This window comes from Euwallacea similis, chromosome 1 (assembly GCF_039881205.1).
Source record: "Euwallacea similis isolate ESF13 chromosome 1, ESF131.1, whole genome shotgun sequence".
Lineage (NCBI taxonomy): Eukaryota > Metazoa > Arthropoda > Insecta > Coleoptera > Curculionidae > Euwallacea > Euwallacea similis.
Window position 1 is genome coordinate 4,800,354 of NC_089609.1, and position 17,813 is coordinate 4,818,166.

The 17,813-nt window shown below is 36.1% G+C and overlaps 1 protein-coding gene and 1 non-coding gene across 12 annotated transcripts in view; both read right to left on the reverse strand.

Annotated features, from left to right (window-relative positions):
- Liprin-alpha (PTPRF interacting protein alpha) overlaps positions 1-17,813 on the reverse strand; it is a 50,292-nt gene that overhangs the window by 11,543 nt on the left and 20,936 nt on the right. For 10 of the 11 annotated variants that reach the window (XM_066395618.1, XM_066395614.1, XM_066395580.1 and 7 more), the window contains exons 2-7: positions 3,883-3,984; positions 1,497-1,661; positions 1,370-1,444; positions 1,196-1,312; positions 898-990; positions 504-791 (exon numbers count right to left, since the gene is read on the reverse strand). In XM_066395618.1, the coding sequence (XP_066251715.1) occupies positions 504-791; positions 898-990; positions 1,196-1,312; positions 1,370-1,444; positions 1,497-1,661; positions 3,883-3,984 (840 nt within the window). The remainder of the gene's footprint in view (positions 1-503; positions 792-897; positions 991-1,195; positions 1,313-1,369; positions 1,445-1,496; positions 1,662-3,882; positions 3,985-17,813) is intronic. The other variant, XM_066395598.1, reaches the window with a different exon arrangement.
- TRNAA-AGC (transfer RNA alanine (anticodon AGC)) lies at positions 2,059-2,131 on the reverse strand. The gene has a single exon. It is a non-coding gene; the product is annotated as a tRNA-Ala (tRNA).

Consider the following 17,813-nt stretch of genomic DNA (forward strand, 5'->3'; position numbering starts at 1 on the left):
TGTTTTTTTTTCTATTATTGATAAGTATGAATGAGGAATGTAAACGTGTGAGGATATTGGCAGTTTTTCGATCGAACGGCTGTTTGAATTTCAACGATTCACTTGAACTTGTTGGTATACTTGGGTGATAATGAAACGGGAAGGGATTTTTTTGGCGTTAGATAGGTGTATAATCGAGTTTTAATTACTTAGATAAACTAAATGGCACTTATATGGTAAGTGTAAACGTTAATGCAGCTATGATAAACCTACTTTATTTTATAGTAGTCTCCAGGAAGGAAAACTTGATGTCTGGGGATTCTCGACAGTTTGGTGAATGAACCTTTTTTTAAAAAAATTGTATAAATAAAAAATAGTGGAACTGAAATTTGATATATGCAACCTAGGATATTATGGATTATCTTACTCTACCAATCATAGTTTTTTCCACTATATCAATTTAAACTAAATCTAGATATATAGTCAATTTCCCCTATACCTAACCTAATATTACAAAAAAATACCTTAATTTGCGCCTCCTTGTGTTGCAATTCCTGCTCCAATTTTTCATTCAAATCGTGTAGAGAGGTGCTCTCGCGCTGCGCATTCAAGTAGCGTTTCTCCAGTGTAGCAATGCGTTCCTCCTGGTCCTCCTTCTGAGCTACATTTTCCCGTAAATCGCGCTGCAACTTCACGTTCATGTCCTGTGCTTTGAGCAGCTCTTTCTGTGCTTTGGAGAGGTTCTCCTCGAGCTCCCCCATGCGGTTCTGCATTTCAGCCACTCGACGTTGCCACGTCCCGATCTCACTGGTCTAAAAAATATCAACATTTTCATGAGAAATTTTTGAAGAAATTAAATTATATTAGAAAAACGTAGTGCGAGAGAATAGAGAACTTTTCAAGCATTTGAATACCCACTTGTTGTTCTAAAGCCTGTTGCAGATCAGCGATCCGGGCACTTTCTGCAGATTCCCCTTCGACTCCGCCATTGGTCAGTCGTGGCTTGACCGCCTGCGTGCCACAATAACATGCTGTACATTTATACCACACAGGCAACATTAGGAAATAAATTAAGTGCTTGCAGAGAAAAATAGTACCATCAAAATTTGCCCAAATCATTGGAGTGTAAAGTTAAGTTCTTGAGAAAAAACACACATGCCCGAATTTACAAAATTTAAGGTAATAAAGTGGAACCACACAATAATTATCCTCATACCTTCTGATGACTGTTAGTACTAACTTGGTCTGCCACATCCACCTGCCCATTCTCCTTTGGTTTATCTTCAATTGCAGGTGTGCTCGAGGGAGGTAAACCTTGCTTCACATTTTGTAACTGAAAAGGAATACGTAGGAACTATAGAGAATTTCTTAATATTAAATTAATAATCACTTCTTCTTTGGTTGTGGCCAATTCTTCTTCTAATGACGAGTTTCGTTCTAATGCCACCCTCAGTCGTTCTCTCACCTAAAGCAAACATTTTACACAAATATAGATCGTTATTATAGGAATTTTCTACTTTTTCATCCAATGCCTTGTGATGTTCGAACAAACTCTTCAAAGCTTTGAGGACTTCTACCTCGCTGGACACTCCAGACTGTGCAGCTGCCTGTCGCTTTACCACCGTCATGCGGAGCGATCTTTCGTGCCTCGAAACCAAACATTCCAAATGTTCTAGTAACAGCTAGAAATTGAAAACAAAATGCAGAACACTGTATACTATGCGATTTTTACGGACAATTATTGTTCTATAGTTCTGTTGAGAGACATTAATCACCTTTAGCTGTCCCCTTAGATCTGGATTGATTTCCTAGGGAGGATAACTGGGTTAGAACAATGTCTTGGAATTACGAACAGTTGCGATACGATACTGGGGGTTAATAAAAGATGTCTGGCTTTGTACCGGAATATTAAATTAATCAGGAGACTGGTTGGTAATTTACATCTCAATAGAGTGATTGGATTTGGAGTAATGCCTCGGATTGTTCAAGGTATAGGGAGTTAAATGTACGTGAATTTGCAGTTTAACAACTCTCCTCGAATATATTTTGTAAATAAAAATATTATAAATAAAAAGCTATTGGAGGCGCCGGGTATCGATCCCGGTACCTCTCGCATGCTAAGCGAGCGCTCTACCATCTGAGCTACGCCCCCTGTACCTACAAGAAGTGCACAGTCATAACCCTTCTACAAAACTGCATATTAAAATACACTCAAACTTGATCTATATTAAATCTACTCACTCAAATCAATAAAATTTATCAATTTCACTTCATAACAGAATCCATATCGATGTACGTAATTCCAGTTATATTTCAACCATAGTTTCATCTTTCATCAACAATGAAAATAATCCTTTAAAAGTGACAACGAATAGAATAATTAAAGTCGTGTGAAACACACTCTCCGGGGCTAATTAAATCAAACGATTATTGAAATTTATATCTTGGGTTTTGTTAAAACTTTTCTCGTTGATGTCGCAAATCTCTCCTAATTCTAAATTACTAGCGGAACTTAATCCGGAGTCACAAACAGAATACGAATAACGCTCAGACTAGTTTAAATCCATTGTAATTATAGCGCAAACCTCACTAGCAGAATTTCAATATTTTTCTCGAATGGCCCGAAACTCAATCATGTCTTTATTGGATTCTCTCGCAGTCCCTCCAGGAAAAAATGACCAGAAAAAAATTAATTGCTTCTGAATTCCTGAACGTGCTGCGTCTGACATCCGCAAAACGCGAAACCGGAGACACAAAACAAAACTTTGTCGCGTTCCCGGCTTTTCCGACATGCACAACAAAACGAAATTTCCTGTGGCTCTTCAGAGGACCCTTTCGCGCACCCCTCCGTCGAACAGACAATGCGATACATGTAGCTAATTTGCGCTTTGTGCCTTTTGTACGCGTGATGGATTGTATGACACCGATGGCTTTGTACTTAGTCTAACCGCCTAATTGTCGGCGTTGAAAATTATGCCCTAGGTCATGCCTTTAAGGGCTTTAATTTAATCGAATATACACGGTTTCCAAGAAGAGTATCTACTTTTTGCTCTTTTTCAAGTTAAGATCGTCCGAACTTCACAATAATTGGTCGTCAAAAACATGCTTCTCTTCCGACTTTATTCGCCATTTTGAATAGATATTTTTTAAGTATCGTATATAGTATATAGTTTTTAAGTATTTCCCTAACGTAGTAGCATCGTCGTTGGATAGTTCTCGCTCCCCTAAGTCATCTACCTACTTCTTTTTTGCATACTTGAATCCAAATTAAATCTGTTTTTATTCTACCGCTGATATCTCGAGAACCTCTGAAGCAATCTCCTTGAAGAAAACTTGAAATTAATCGTCCCGGTGGGTGCTGTAAGTCTGAATAACCCGAGTTGTAATATTTCTTTTAGTTTCTAGTCACCAGATTCCTATTTTCGCAATATTGAGAGGTCTAAGTTTTGATTTCAGTGTAAATTTGAGAAAAAAAATGATGATTTTCTTATTAATTTGGCGAATGACAATTCTCTGAAAACCTAATTTCTTCTTATGAGGTTTTAAATACCATACCATCTTTCAATCTTGACTTGTATTAATTGTTCCCTTTGATAATATTACTTCATGGGGTTGGCTCAAAATGAATTAATAGCAATACAACATGAAGATACTAATAGAAACGTGCGCCCTCGGGGCAGATTTTAATACCCTATTAAGTCCTATGCATATCTAATTGGAAAGCTCATATTACATACTGCGTGATTCTTCTGTAAAATATCTTAAAATGAGAGCTAAATTCGCATATAATAAATGATTGTCATTTGTAATGCCACTCACACGAGCAAACACGGCATAAAAGCACCGTCTATAGCTAGAAAATGGGGTAGATATAGGAATCGACGGGATATCATCGGCACTTACCCTCGTATTATTTCTTTCCGCTTTCAGTTCAGAGATTTCCTCCTCCCGTTCTAAAAGCTGCTCCCTCGACGAGTTCAGTTCTTTCGTAAGGGTGGCAAATTCCTGTAAATAAAGAAAAAAAAGTCAATAAACCGAAGCCCTTACTGCGGAAACATTCATGAAACATTTTCCGAGGCTGCTTATTGGAAAACCAGACTATACGAGATTTCATCGTCAATTGAGCTATAACCATAGTTCTTCGATACACAAAAATCATTTAATTGGCAATATAAAGGGGAAAATAAGGGTTAGAAATAGGTTCATGTGGGAATAGCCTAAAGGTAATCAATCTAGAGTAATATAATCTCCCCTGTTAATTATGGGACCTTAATCGAATGCGTAACTATGGTAAAGCCCTTCTGAATATTGAATAATTCAGATTTAAGGACGGTTTGAATGAATTTTGATTAGGGTTCAAAGTTAAGGTAAACCTACGGTTCCCCTCGAACGCCTCTCGGTGATAAAAACTTGTGAATACATTTTTCTTTTTACATCAATTAAAACGCGAGTCGAAACAGTGAAATTCCTTATCTGTGAACAATTTAATTTGGACTTGAGACAGTTTCAAATTGGGGGGATATTTTTTAACCGGAGACGAGTTAATACCCCAAGACTTCAAACTTATTTACTATCGTCTGATGTTGGGAAGAAGGGAGCCCATAAATTCAAGGATTACTTCGGTTAGTCACGAGACATGAATTATTTTTTGATATTAATTGGAAGCTCGCCCGTCTTAGATTAAAATTAATTTCATTAAATTCAAGTACTATGGTCTTCTTTCACCATAAAGTCGCGGAGAACAATGGTATTTTTAGCAAGAACTATTTTTACTGCAAGAAATGACATCGCTCATAAAAGAGGGTGAATAATGAATCCTCGTAACACATGCGTCCCCTTTAAGGCAAAAAAATCGCAAATTAGAAGAAATATGTAGCGCCCTCTATCATTTAGTTCTATTACTACATAACTTTAAAAATTGTTATGAAACATAAAGAATAATGTGGATTCACCATATTGTCAGGAAGTTAATTGTTTTAAATTAAGAATTCACAATGTACTGCTCAAAATAATCTGGAGAAAAAAAACAATTGTTGACAAATCCTCGTGGTTGATATGTTTGTGATAAAAAAAATTGATATCGTTTGGTCATTAGTCGATTGTGAACACAATACCAAGAAACTGAAGATGAGGCAGAAAGACATATACAAGGTGTTTAAAAAAGATGCGGCAATATTTAAAGGGGTGCTTGCCTATGATTAAAAAAAAATCTATGATAAATGAAAACACACTAAAATTTTTTTTTTTTACTCCAAAACGGGGTGTCGTACGATAAAATATCAAGAGAGCTTTTTTCTTCACAATTGATCAAGGAATTAAAAAATATTTTTCATTTTAAGAGAAATCGGCGGCATCCTATTTTTTTCTTTAAAAATAGCCTGTGATATGCCAATACGTGCGCTACTGGTAAGATTTAAAAATCGTTTTGTATTGCAAAGTATACGTCTCCCACAGCTATTGACACGTCTAAAATTTCATTATAATATCTCAAGTGGTTTTGGAAAAATTTAATTTTTACTGTTTTTTTAAAGAAAGATCAACACCCTGTAGATCGGTAACGAAGCGTTTACGAACCTATGTTTATAGGAACTTTTTTTAATAAAATGGCCTGGGCAATCACCCCCTTAAATATTGCCGCATTTTTTTAAACGCCCAGTATATGTATAGGTATACATCGTACGCGTATTACGGCAGCAGCGCAAAATGATTTTCTGGCCCTTCAAATTAGGCATATAAGAACAGCTAGAGTTAGGAATCTAAATGGAAACCTACACGAGATACACGGGAATCTTGATTTCGCACCAAACTGCTAGAAATCGATTACATGAATCTGGTCTACACTCGTCATCCAATACGAGTTCCTGTAGCGCGTCGAGAATATCCCTCTCTACTTTTGGTTTGAGCTGAGGAAAACTGACATTGGGGTCTAGAAGAATGGTCCAATGTATTATTCGGATGGGTGTTAATTTGGATTTCGACCTGACACCTGAAAACAACGCGATTGGTGTGAAACAGGACGATTAGAGAGAAATTTTATGTGAATTTATTTTGAATTAATGTCATTAAATAAAAATTATAGTCAAAAGTATGCTTGTTTTTTAGATTCTTTTGAGCACTGTATTGCATTGTATTGAGCACTGTATTGGGCACTAATTGCAGATTGTAACATATGTATATAACTAAATGCACACTCAAATTCTAAGAATCACTCTGAACCACTGTGAATTACGACAATTCTAATTCATTCCATAAACACTGTTCTGTACCCATCCCCTCATTTGAGTTTATGATTTCATGGGGAGGAAATAAATAAAACCAATCGAAACTGGATGACGGGTGGAATCTGACCTTTGGGAAACAAAGTCTGGGAGGTAATTGGAGTGACGGCAACGCTGCTAATTGGAGTTTGTCCATTCGGGAGAGATAAAATACCTCCAAAACTGGATTTTGTTGGGAAGTTTCGACACGCTTAATTAACAAAGAAAAGTCTTGACTTGTAGTATGTGGAAGGCTGAAATTAAAAAAGCTTAAAAAGAAATCGAATCGCATAATTTCAGGAAGATTTAAAGAACATTTTTATTAAATTCCAGAAACTCGGCATTTTGTAATACAATTAGTTCTTAAGATCTTTTTTATCCTTACAAACGCCCCTGGCAATAGGAGTCTGAGCACTGAACCCTGAAGGAAATTAATTTACGTTGGCTTTTCTTTGGAGGACTTCGGTTTTAAAAGTGGTAAATCTTCGAGATTTGTCATATCATTTATTTAGCGTCTTACACGAGACGGCTTGAAACGAAAAATTATTGTTTATAAAAACGCATTTTCAAATCTTCTGCCATACGGGTGAATCACAGGGCCTCGAACCTTGAAAAAAAAATTCTCGAGAGGGTCCAAAACATCTCTTCAAAACTGACCTCATAAAGGTTCAAATTACTCTATGGTAGTTAATATTGAAATGACTATTAGACACTCGGCTTCATTCCCCAACCCTCCTCTTCCTTACAAGACATACATATTTGAACAGGTATAATAATTATGGACCGCTCAAAATGACTCGTTCTAGTGCCTCGCACTCCCGAGGGATTTAGTTCCAAATTTCTGCTTTAAAAGCACCCTCAAAATAAATAAATTGTACCTGCTTTTCACGTACGTGTGGCAAAGGTGGGGAGGGAAAACATCACATAAATAGACCCTTAAAAAAAGTGTCCACCATAAAAGCCAGATGCGGCTTAAATCGTTTAAAATTCGCGGGAGGATTTTGTCCCCGGCATTGATTAGCAGGTTTAATCAGACCTTCTCTGGAAGGAACCCTCGTTAATTTAAGCAGGGGTTGTATATGTGTATACCTGCAGGAGTTCGAGTGCTTCATTACTGGTGCACAATGACCCAGTCGCGCATAATTAATTAGGGCATAAATATGGATGCGGGCTTGGTATCTGTTATAATGGAATAAAACAGCAGATCTTAACAAAACCTCATTGCTAGGATAACCCCGAAATCCGGTCGGTTTTATTCATGTTACCTCGATTTATCATAATCTGTCATGCTTTAATGCATTTGCTTTTTCCTCCTCATAAAAATTGACAATGAAAAAGCGAGTCTAAGGAAATGAGGAATAAGATCAAAAAAGAACTTATCGGGTGAGATTTGTTCGGAATTTACTTGACACAAACTCTTAGTTGGCAGCTTAGATAAAACTTGTGAATGAGAGGTCAAAATTGTAAATTGCCAGTTTAGAGGAGCACAGCAGTTGTTACTTTAAACGGATTAGGGTGATCTATTTTCAGGCACATTTTTATGCCCTTAAGGGCCATCGAGAAACGAAGCGAAATAACTGACATTTTGAGTGCTATCCTGCCGTTGGAAAATCAAATCTTCCATCCATCAACTCAGCGTTTAGAGACCATCCAACATGGCAATTCCTTTCACGAGCGAAATCCGAACGGAAAATCATTTTTTAATTAGTCAAACGCCAAACTCTTTCAAGAACCACCGACCGATCATAATTTTCCATATTTCAACCCGATCCATTCATTAGTGCACTTAAGCTGTCAATGGAAAACTCATTTATCAACCGTTTTTCGGCTCTTTTATATTATTCTTCCTCGGCTAGATTGTTCCAGCCCAAAGACAGATGGTTTCTCCACGAATTTCCTATTTTGCTTTCAACGGATTATTATGTCTGAATGTGTAATTTGTTCGAGATTTAATCTAATGCGTTCGCAGATGATAAATTACCCTCAAGGTTCCCAGTGAAAACGAGGGTTAATTTGCTTAATAGTTTGTCGCAAAGTGTGGAAAATTAGGTAAATAGTATGTTGAATGAAGTTGGACTACACAGCAAGGGAAGGCGTCCATTACTTTGGAAATAAGCTCATTGTGTCACTTTGAAAATGGAGTTAGTCAGTTCTGAGGTGGTACTCAATTTTGACTGACAAGTCGATGGTGATGTGGGATATAAGTCAGAAACTAAGTAGGATAAAATATAGGAAAACCCTGAAGTTATGTGATACTGAACACAAGAATGCGAATTTTTAACACGTTAACCGCCACGAAGCCCAAATGATGGGTTTCACTTTTTCTGTCAATTCGGCTCCGAATCCCAAACGTTGGGTTTCATTTTAAAAGTGTGTTTTTACTGATGTTTGGCATTTTTATAATAAAAGTCAAATATATATGACAGTAATGTAATCAAAAAATCATTTTGAAATAAAGTTTTGTTTTGGGCCCGATCGACTAAAAATTCAAATGTACGCTGGGCGGTTAACGTGTTAAAGACAGATTATGACCTTACGCTTATTCTGAAGTCCTGGAAATTCGATTTTTCAACGAAACACCATGTATGTTACTGAATATGATGAACTTCCTAATCACAAGGAACAATATTCCTAAGCTTTTCGGACCTTTACTGCTAATACAAACCCTTAAAATTTCGTTCAGTAACTGATCCACGAAACATCGAAAAATAAAACTTAAAATCCAACAATGTCATCCCTATACAAAAAAATGCGGACAGTTAACAAAATAAGGTTGCAGTGGAGTCATTTTTTAAATTAGCCATAATTTGCCGGGGAAATGGTAGGATTGCAAAAGAAACCATCCTTATGTGGTTATGTTTCATATTTTGAGGTGACATTTGATTCGTATTATAGATCATGCTGATCGACTCATCACCTTATTTCTTCAACCTGGGAAGTATTAGAGAATTGTAATGTAAGTGCTTACTCAGTTGATTCAGCAGGGCGGAAAATTTGCTCCTTTCCACTTCAAATTTCAAGGAATCGCTAGTCCGCATCCAAATCATCTCCATAAATCATTTCCAAGAAACTCTATAAATAGTCCTGAAATTTCACGTCTCCCTTGGCTTACCTCTTACAAACCTCGAGTCCAGGGCTTAATGTACTGTTGCCAATTTTATCTCGACCCTCTGCCCGCCAGAAAATAACAATATTTCAAAACTGGTCATTTTGGTTTTCCCAAGGAACGAAACAATGGTCATGGTGTTAATACCCCCCCCCCCCCCCCTCTCCTGTTATGTAAAGCAAAAAAAGAGCGAATTTATTAAATTTAACGTCTGGAAAACGTAGTCCATGAAGGTCAAAAGGGCTCATCGACTTTCGGAAATATTTCTCGAGCTGGCTAAAGATTGTGTGTCGGAGAATAAAGTGGCACTTTTCACATCTTTGCGAATTCGAGTTAACGGAGAGATAAGATACGTGGAATTGATTTTCTTCAAAGACAAGAGAGTTTGGACTTTCTTGAAAACTAAGACCGAGATAAATGAATTGTGAGTTGAGGATATTATTGACACTGCGAGTGCATTTCATGTCTCCACATTTAATGCAAAATTCCCATGTCACAGCGAACAGATACAGCTTGCGAAAACGAAATTCCTAGTTTTTCCTCTTAAAATGCCCGGAATTACCAAGTAAAATTCAGACGACCGAAATTGAATTGTCGACGATTGAAAACAGGAGTTTTCCGGGATTTCGTGTGTCCACTGGGGCCCTGTTTATGCATTCAAAAAGCACCTTGAGAATCTCTTTTGACTCGTTAACCGGTGCCGAATTTGTATGCATGTAAATGAGAGAGCAAAATGTGCTAATTGATTACGAAGGAAATTTTACTTAGTGTCGGGTATAATAATAAAAGTACACTGATTAAAACTAAATAAAGTAAGTGGCAATCTATCCAGAAATACAAACCTGGCATAATTGAACATGTGCAGAAACCCTAATAATTCTTCGTTACATAAACTAGGGTCATTTGAATCTTGCTGAGAAGTAACAAGCTTTATTGACTTGCACCCGAAAAACAACTAGAAACTGCTGTTAAGGCAAGACTTAATTGAAAATTAAGGAAATGGTCTGTTTTGGCATGAACATAGAGGGAATTTAATTTTTATCCTTTGAATTACAGCTTGAAAATGATATAAAAATTTTAATCTGTCATTTTATGTGTACATACTCTATTTTAGAGCTAAAAGATTTAGTTTGTTTAAAAGGCTAGAATGTATATTTCTGAAATAGTCATTTTGTTTTTTGTTTTCAGAAGTTGAACTGCAAAAAATTCGAAAAATTCACAGATTTACTCAATATGTCTGATTGATTCTGCCAAAGACGAACGAGTTTGGATGAAGTTTCAAAATGTAGCAAATTTTTTAAATGTAATTAAAAAACTTGAATTTAAGGCGTTTTTGTGATTATGTGCCACAGATACCGCAAGGAGCTTTGCATCATAAATAAACTCGATTTTTCATTTCAATGCACAATTAAATGCTTTTTCATAAATGGACAAAAAATTCTCTTGAATTAATAAAATTCCAAAGGTTCACACTGTTCCAAATTCATTTAAAAATTACCACAAAATTCGTTTAGTGTCTTGTTAGCTCAACTGTTTCACAAATCGCGCAAGATTGGAATTCTATTTTTTTGGCAACCATTACTATCATCAGTGATGTTTGCGATTATTATAAACATTTAATAAGTTTTTTGTCTCAAACTCTCGTTACAGATAAAATTATTGAAATGGATAAATGTGTGGTTATTCCGACCAGAAAGTGTACTAGAACGATGAATTTCTTACGTGATCGATTTGGGCTCAAGGGGGACGAAAATTTCTAAGTTAATTAAGCTTTCACAATTTTTTATTGTCCCTTTCAAGGCCTGTAACTTTCTATCAGTGGTCGGAAAAAGGGGCACTCATTATTATTACTATTATTATTATTATTATTATTAAGGTACTTATTGCTAATGCCTTTCATAAGAGCTTATGTCCAAATAAATTTCAGGGGAGATACATTTGAAGATAGAGTGATGGATTCCCATTTCCTAAGGAAGAAAGACAATTTGACATAGTACCGTGATTAAATATTGGTAAAAAAATAGGTATTCATCCTCCTTTATCTTCAAATCTTCCCTGATCGCGTAAGAAATTCTAATTTCGAAAAGAATAAAAAAATACGGAAAAAACTGTGGTAGAAGCGTTTGCTCGTCTTCTCTATCCTTCGCGAATTGAAATTCCTATCAAACACTATCGAAACAAGTAGGCGGAGTTTTCGCACGACTCATGCTGCTGTCAAAGTTTGCGTAGAAAATGTACACTATGAACAAATGTTTGCAATTGGAGCAATTTCACATTAATAAAACTTTTATGTTTCTATAGCAAAAACTTGTTTCATCTCAAAGTTACTCAACTATTCTAAATTGAATAGATTTATTTTCTACGAGACATAGTTTCAGTTTGGAATTTTGAGCGTTTACGCAGGAGTAGGTACGATGAGTATGAAGAAAGCAACAAAATTATGCGGATGTAACGAATTGTAAGGCGATAGATTCCTTGCAAATTTCTATTTTGAATTTTTATTACTTACTTCCAGAGGGAGATTCTAACTTAACCTTTTTTGAAATCTGGATATACTCTTCCTCTTCTACGTTACACTTGAAACAACAATAATTATAACTCGAATGCCTGTGGCTGAAGACATTTTAGATCCGTCTTGCGATAAGCCCGATAATGGGATATGCCGTGCCACTTTCAGTTTGAATTTCATTGTCACTTTATCTCGGAAAAGAGTTTAATCGAGATTTTAGACGGGAGGAGTGTCTCGAATAGTAAACGGTATTGTTCTGAGATTTATTATTGTAGTTGTGACCGCAACCTCTATCAGGGTTTTACACGAAGACCGCAATTTTTAAAACAAAGTTGCATGGAATTACAATGGAAACTTCTAACACCCTACATTTTATCTTAAAAAATAAGTAGCTAGGAGAGTGATAAATAAACATATAATTTACTCGACACAATACGATTCGAAATATGCATATCAAGTGATTAATTATCGAGTTTAATTTAATCCGGCATAACAAGTATGCATTAATAATAATACTCCCTTTTGGGAATTTAATATGTAGATTACTTACATTTTCGATATCCCCCCTCCAATATGACGCAGAATATAATGCAGTAATTTGTTAGGGTACCTTTACATTTCTCCTAATTGCACAAATGTTCTTGTGTCCCAGTGCCGGGGATTGTTTCATAGAATTGCTTACCCAACCTCTCCAGTTTTTGAGAAAATCTCCTCTACCAAAAATACATCAACCACTAAAACATAAAACTTCCTCATGTGAACACTTAGATATGAACTTTGCAGCCCTCTCGAATTACGACACGGTTCCTGCTCTTTGAGGGCTGCAAGTGTGAAATAACAGCTTTCGACATTTAGCAAAAGTGCTCGAAACGGAAAATGGACGCTCTGTTTTATGCGCAGAGAGCGAGAAAAAAATTGGAGGCGCCGGCTGTCGATTTTAGGTCTGTACCCTGTAATAATTTTTTTCTCTTTTCGCTAACCAATTTGGCCACAAATAAAACTTTCACAACGGGTCAGACAAACTATACGTGAAACCGCACCGTTTACTCTGGAAATTTGCCCCGATTTGTCCCTTTTTGGACATTCGTGATGTTTTTTTTTCGGTTTGTCTCCAGTTCTCTGTCTGTTTCCAATTTGCCCTCGGTATAGAACGAAATGAAAACTTCCAGAGAGAGTCCTAACAAAAAGCACGTAATATCCAGAATTGATTTGTGAAAGAATTTTGAAAAAAGTTATGATTCCTTGAAAACAGAGCTGTATGAAAGCTTAAATCGCTCGAAAATTGATAAATTGAATTATTGAAAACAAAGTGGAACGTTGATTTGCATTTTTAGGACACTCTGTAATAATATTGGGAATGAACTGTGTCCATATCTTTATGGAAAACGTTAGAACTTTTTTTATATAAGATACAATCAAAGTATGATTTTAGGCAACTCTATTAACAATTCACAAAGACAAATACCGAAAGTCCGACGCCAATACTTTAGTACAGGGTGTCCGGATATCACTATTCATTAATTTACATACATTTCTATTAGAAAATCCAATGCTAGTGCAAAAATAATGTATTCTTATATACAGGGCGTCAAACGGAAGAGATTTTCAAAAATCGCCGGAATACTTTGATTTTGTTATTGAGGGGGCACAATTTTTATATAAAATTTACTGCGCCTCTTTCAATCATCTACTCCCCAGAGCCACCTTCTAAAATATCTTAAATGGTAAAGAATATTGTTGAGTGATACATTATTTTAAAGAACTTTTCATTCTCTACATTTTGGTACCTCATTTGTTACAATTGACTGTTGCTTTATCAAGTACATGTTTTTGATTATTCTAAATTCATTTTTTCTGTTAGTGCTTTGATAGCCTTGAAGCAAAGACTTTTTTATTTAAACATGTCTTATGGTTAGGAAATTGTGTGAATTCTACATAAAAATTGTTCCTTCTTGATAACAAAATCAATGTGTTCCGGCGATTTTTTAAAAATCTACCCGTTTCGACATAATAGGGGTGGGAAGTTTTCAAATTGACACCCTGTATATAACATTTTTTATTATATTTATAAGTCACAATTCGCAAAAAAATCACGGAGGTTCCGAGTCGATTTCAGTACCTCTCGTTTGCTAAGCGAGCGCTCTACCATCTGAGCTACGCCCCCTGTAAATGATACGTGTTTTTAAGGCATTTCGTGGCACCAAAACGCATAGATTGACTCAAATTTTGTTTAAAAAATATCATCAATGTCAACACAACAAGTACTGGTACAAATAAAATGAGTCAATGTTCTCGCTCAGTGGGTGTACCTTTGCATAAAAATTCACTGTGGCGGTACGTGTACAATGAAATGTTTTGGAATTATGGTCCAAATGCCATGCGTGCAAAATGCTGCAAGACTCGCGACATTGGATAAATTCAACACTATTATGATGAACATTAATTCATTAAAAATATGTTCGAATTGGTTATGAAAAAGGTTGTTGAAAGTAAAGCATGTTATTGACAATTCTGGTTTCTCCCTAATTAGTTTGTCATGAAATATTTAGGATCTAAAAAGTTCCAAAAACCAATCGGGAATTTCAATCCTAAAGATTCACTATACTTTATTTAACACTCTTAACATATTGGTGAAAGACTTTTATACATCTCACCCATAGTTTATATGTTTCACCAAGGCATTCGTTTTACTTTTTTTTACTTTAAATTGAGGTCTCAAGTATTCTGTTGTCTCAAAAATAGTTAAAAGGAATAAAAACCATTACGAAAACTATCACTTTATTTGCTAAAATTAGGAAACCATAATCTTTTTAACTATATTAACTTTGAGACCTGGAAGAGATGAACCGATGGTGAAGCGAAAGGAAGTATCAGTTTTAAATTTTTTCCTATCATTGCAGTTTCAGTTCTAGCTGAAATTGGTTAAAGCCAGGGCATAAACTGACAACAAACAAAAAATTAATTGAGACAAAATTAATCAACAGGAGAGCAGGTGCACCTTACACTAAAGTGACAAAAACACGACACACTCATTAGTAATAATCTGAGATTCCACTACAACTCTCTGAGGGGTTTAATTTAATGCAATTTCCCATCCAGAGAATGAGGCAATGGGAAAAAAACAATAATCCATTTAACCTCGTTCCCGGGAATTGCAGTAGCTAGATAAGTTGCCTGGTTTGTCTCCTAATTCCTTTACAGATCTCTCGACAATTACATTAGTGATCACGACCGCTGAGACTCGCAATAAGACCTTTAAAGTACCTTGTCAGCTTCTGTAGCTGAGACCAGAGGTGCGTTTTTGCATTGCAAATTGCCGAAAACCTCCAGTTGTTGTGTTGACTTTGCAGCTGAAATAAATATTTATATTAAGAATGTTTATGTTTGAGTTAGTGTTAAGTAAACTAAAACAACAAGGAAGTAATAATCTTGAACTTGAAAAAGCGTAAATACACCTCCATAATACACTGCCTGGGCCCAATTCATCACTCACACATTCCAAATAGCCCTTTTCAGAACAGTTTCCTTCGAATTTATATTCGAACTTTATGGAATGGAAAAACCACGTCTGCTCTTGCAATTTGAAATTTACGAAGACGTATCGGACACGACGTAAATGCATCCCTCCAGAAGGCCGTAAATTCGATTCGAACACATCCACGTGTAAGAACTAAGTAAATGTTATTAAAATGTGGGAAAAATGGCTTTTTCTAACAGCACCTGAGGGTTAACAGTAAAAAATATTCATTTTTATCCACCAACGGACAGACGAAACTAATTAATGATATCGAATTCCAGTAGTATAGGATTCGATAATAGAAGCCCTTTATCTTCCTACCGATGCCGATTTGTCATTCATCAAGCTGGAAATTTGATTTGTTCGCTTCGGATTTATCTTCTCATTTCTGACCGATAGCGGTGGTATTTACCAATTGAGGAAATTTAGAGTTCAAGTTCAATAAAGAAAATGAACGTGCCAGAAAATTATGCTTTTCCAGTTTTGAGCCGTAATAAGTGTTTGAAAGTTTGAAAGTTGAAAAAAAAACACGTTTTGAGTATTTTTCCATGTTTTAATATGAGTTTGTAAAATTACAGGTCTTGGCGCTGTAGATTCCTTGGTGACGTTATTTTTAGCCTTTACATGGCCTGTAAAGAAGTTGCAAGCTTGGCGATTTCGAATTACGCATGAAATTTTTTCCTTTAATATTTAACATCATTTTCCGTTCGTTTTGACCTTAATGTATAACAGATTCCACAGTATTTAATTTCATTTTCCATTTTCCTTTAAGGACTTTATTCAGCATTTCAGCAGTTCTTGAGCAGTTTCTCACAGTATTAGTTTCCATTATGTGAAATACACAAACTAAAAGATTTTTAAATTAAGACTGTTAATATTAGTAGATTCATGGCGAAGAAAAATGAAAATCATTAGTCTCCATTAAAAGACCTCGCATATTGCTTTCTCAGGTTGCACTATAAATCACCGTTTTAGCAAAATTTCCTCTGTGGTGATTAGTAAGCGTTTTCGTCTGTACAGGTAGATGGCAGAATATTTTAAAAGGGCGATAAATGGCCTTTGACTGCTCCCTCTTCATCCCGGCATAATCCTTCACGTCCTCCTAGTTTCGGGCTTAATTAAAGGAAGGCCTACGTGTAGAGAAACTCGTTAACAGCCCCGTATCGGATGTTTTGAAAACCGCTTTCAAACGGTGCAAGCGAGATAGAGCTAATTAGGTAAATACTGTGGCAGAAACATATTCCGCTCACCTTCCCGAGGTCGTAATGAAAGGTTCGATATCCAGGAACCCCAGCGTTAATAAACGCTTTTAATGCGCGCAGCAACAAGTCGAAAAAATATTTCTATAATAATTAGGTTTGAAAAAAGACACATTTTTGGGTTAAATTATGGCGAGGGTCTATTGAGCGAGTCTATTGAGCGAGTCTCATCGGCTGAATTTAGGAGCACGTTTTTGGCCTGTCACAACTTTGATAAGGGCCCTAGCCTGATGGCCTTGGCGGCCTCAACTGTCACTCTAAATATATAAAAAATGCAGCAGGTATATATTTCTGCGAAATTGGAAAGTTGCCACTGGAGATTTTCTAGAAATAAACAGAAAATTTTGCCTCTTAGGTATATCTTTACTAATCTCATTAAATCTTGAACCCAGTTCATAGCCGTAGTCCATCTATACCACCCTGTTTAAATAAATGTATTAAACGTGCCCCAACTGATCTAGATGACCTGAAACAGCAAGTCGAACACTAATTCCAAAGTAAACAACAACCGATAAAGTTGCAATTTAGATATAAGACCAAAAACATACTAGGTTGTTTTTATATATTTAGGTCTATCTATGTGGGGCAATGGTAAAAAAAATTGGTGTTGGCTTCATAACATAACGGCAACGAGAGCTAGGTGACGCATTACGCTAGATGGCGCATGCAACGCGTGGAATTTGACAATTTGCACTTTCTATTTCAGTCAGACAAGACATTAATTGAAGAAATCTACTATTAATCTCCGATTCAGATTGTTCATGGAAACCACCTTTGTTAATGTAACTAATGCAATTTACTACATCCCTAAAGCAGTGACTACACTTCAACACCTGCTTTTCTCAGACCCATTCCGCTAAATTAAACAACTTTTTCTCCCCCTTTCGGAGGCCATCGAGCCCTGACTCGCTCGAAAGTGTCCCTTAGTTTAATTACGTTGATTTCAACAAGTTTTTACTACTCAACTAGATGACCCTTCAAGGGTTTATGGGAGTCCCTCAGGAGGCGTTTTTCTTGAGGTTTTATTATCTGCGGCAAGCAGGAAAAAGCATTTCAATACTGTTGCCGGCATGCGGCGAGAGAGTGTTTGTTTTTGTTGACACTGCAGGTCTTCACTATATAGAATTATCACGCAAATTTTGATTGTTTTATACTACTTCAACAAGTCTTTCTACTACAGTTCTAG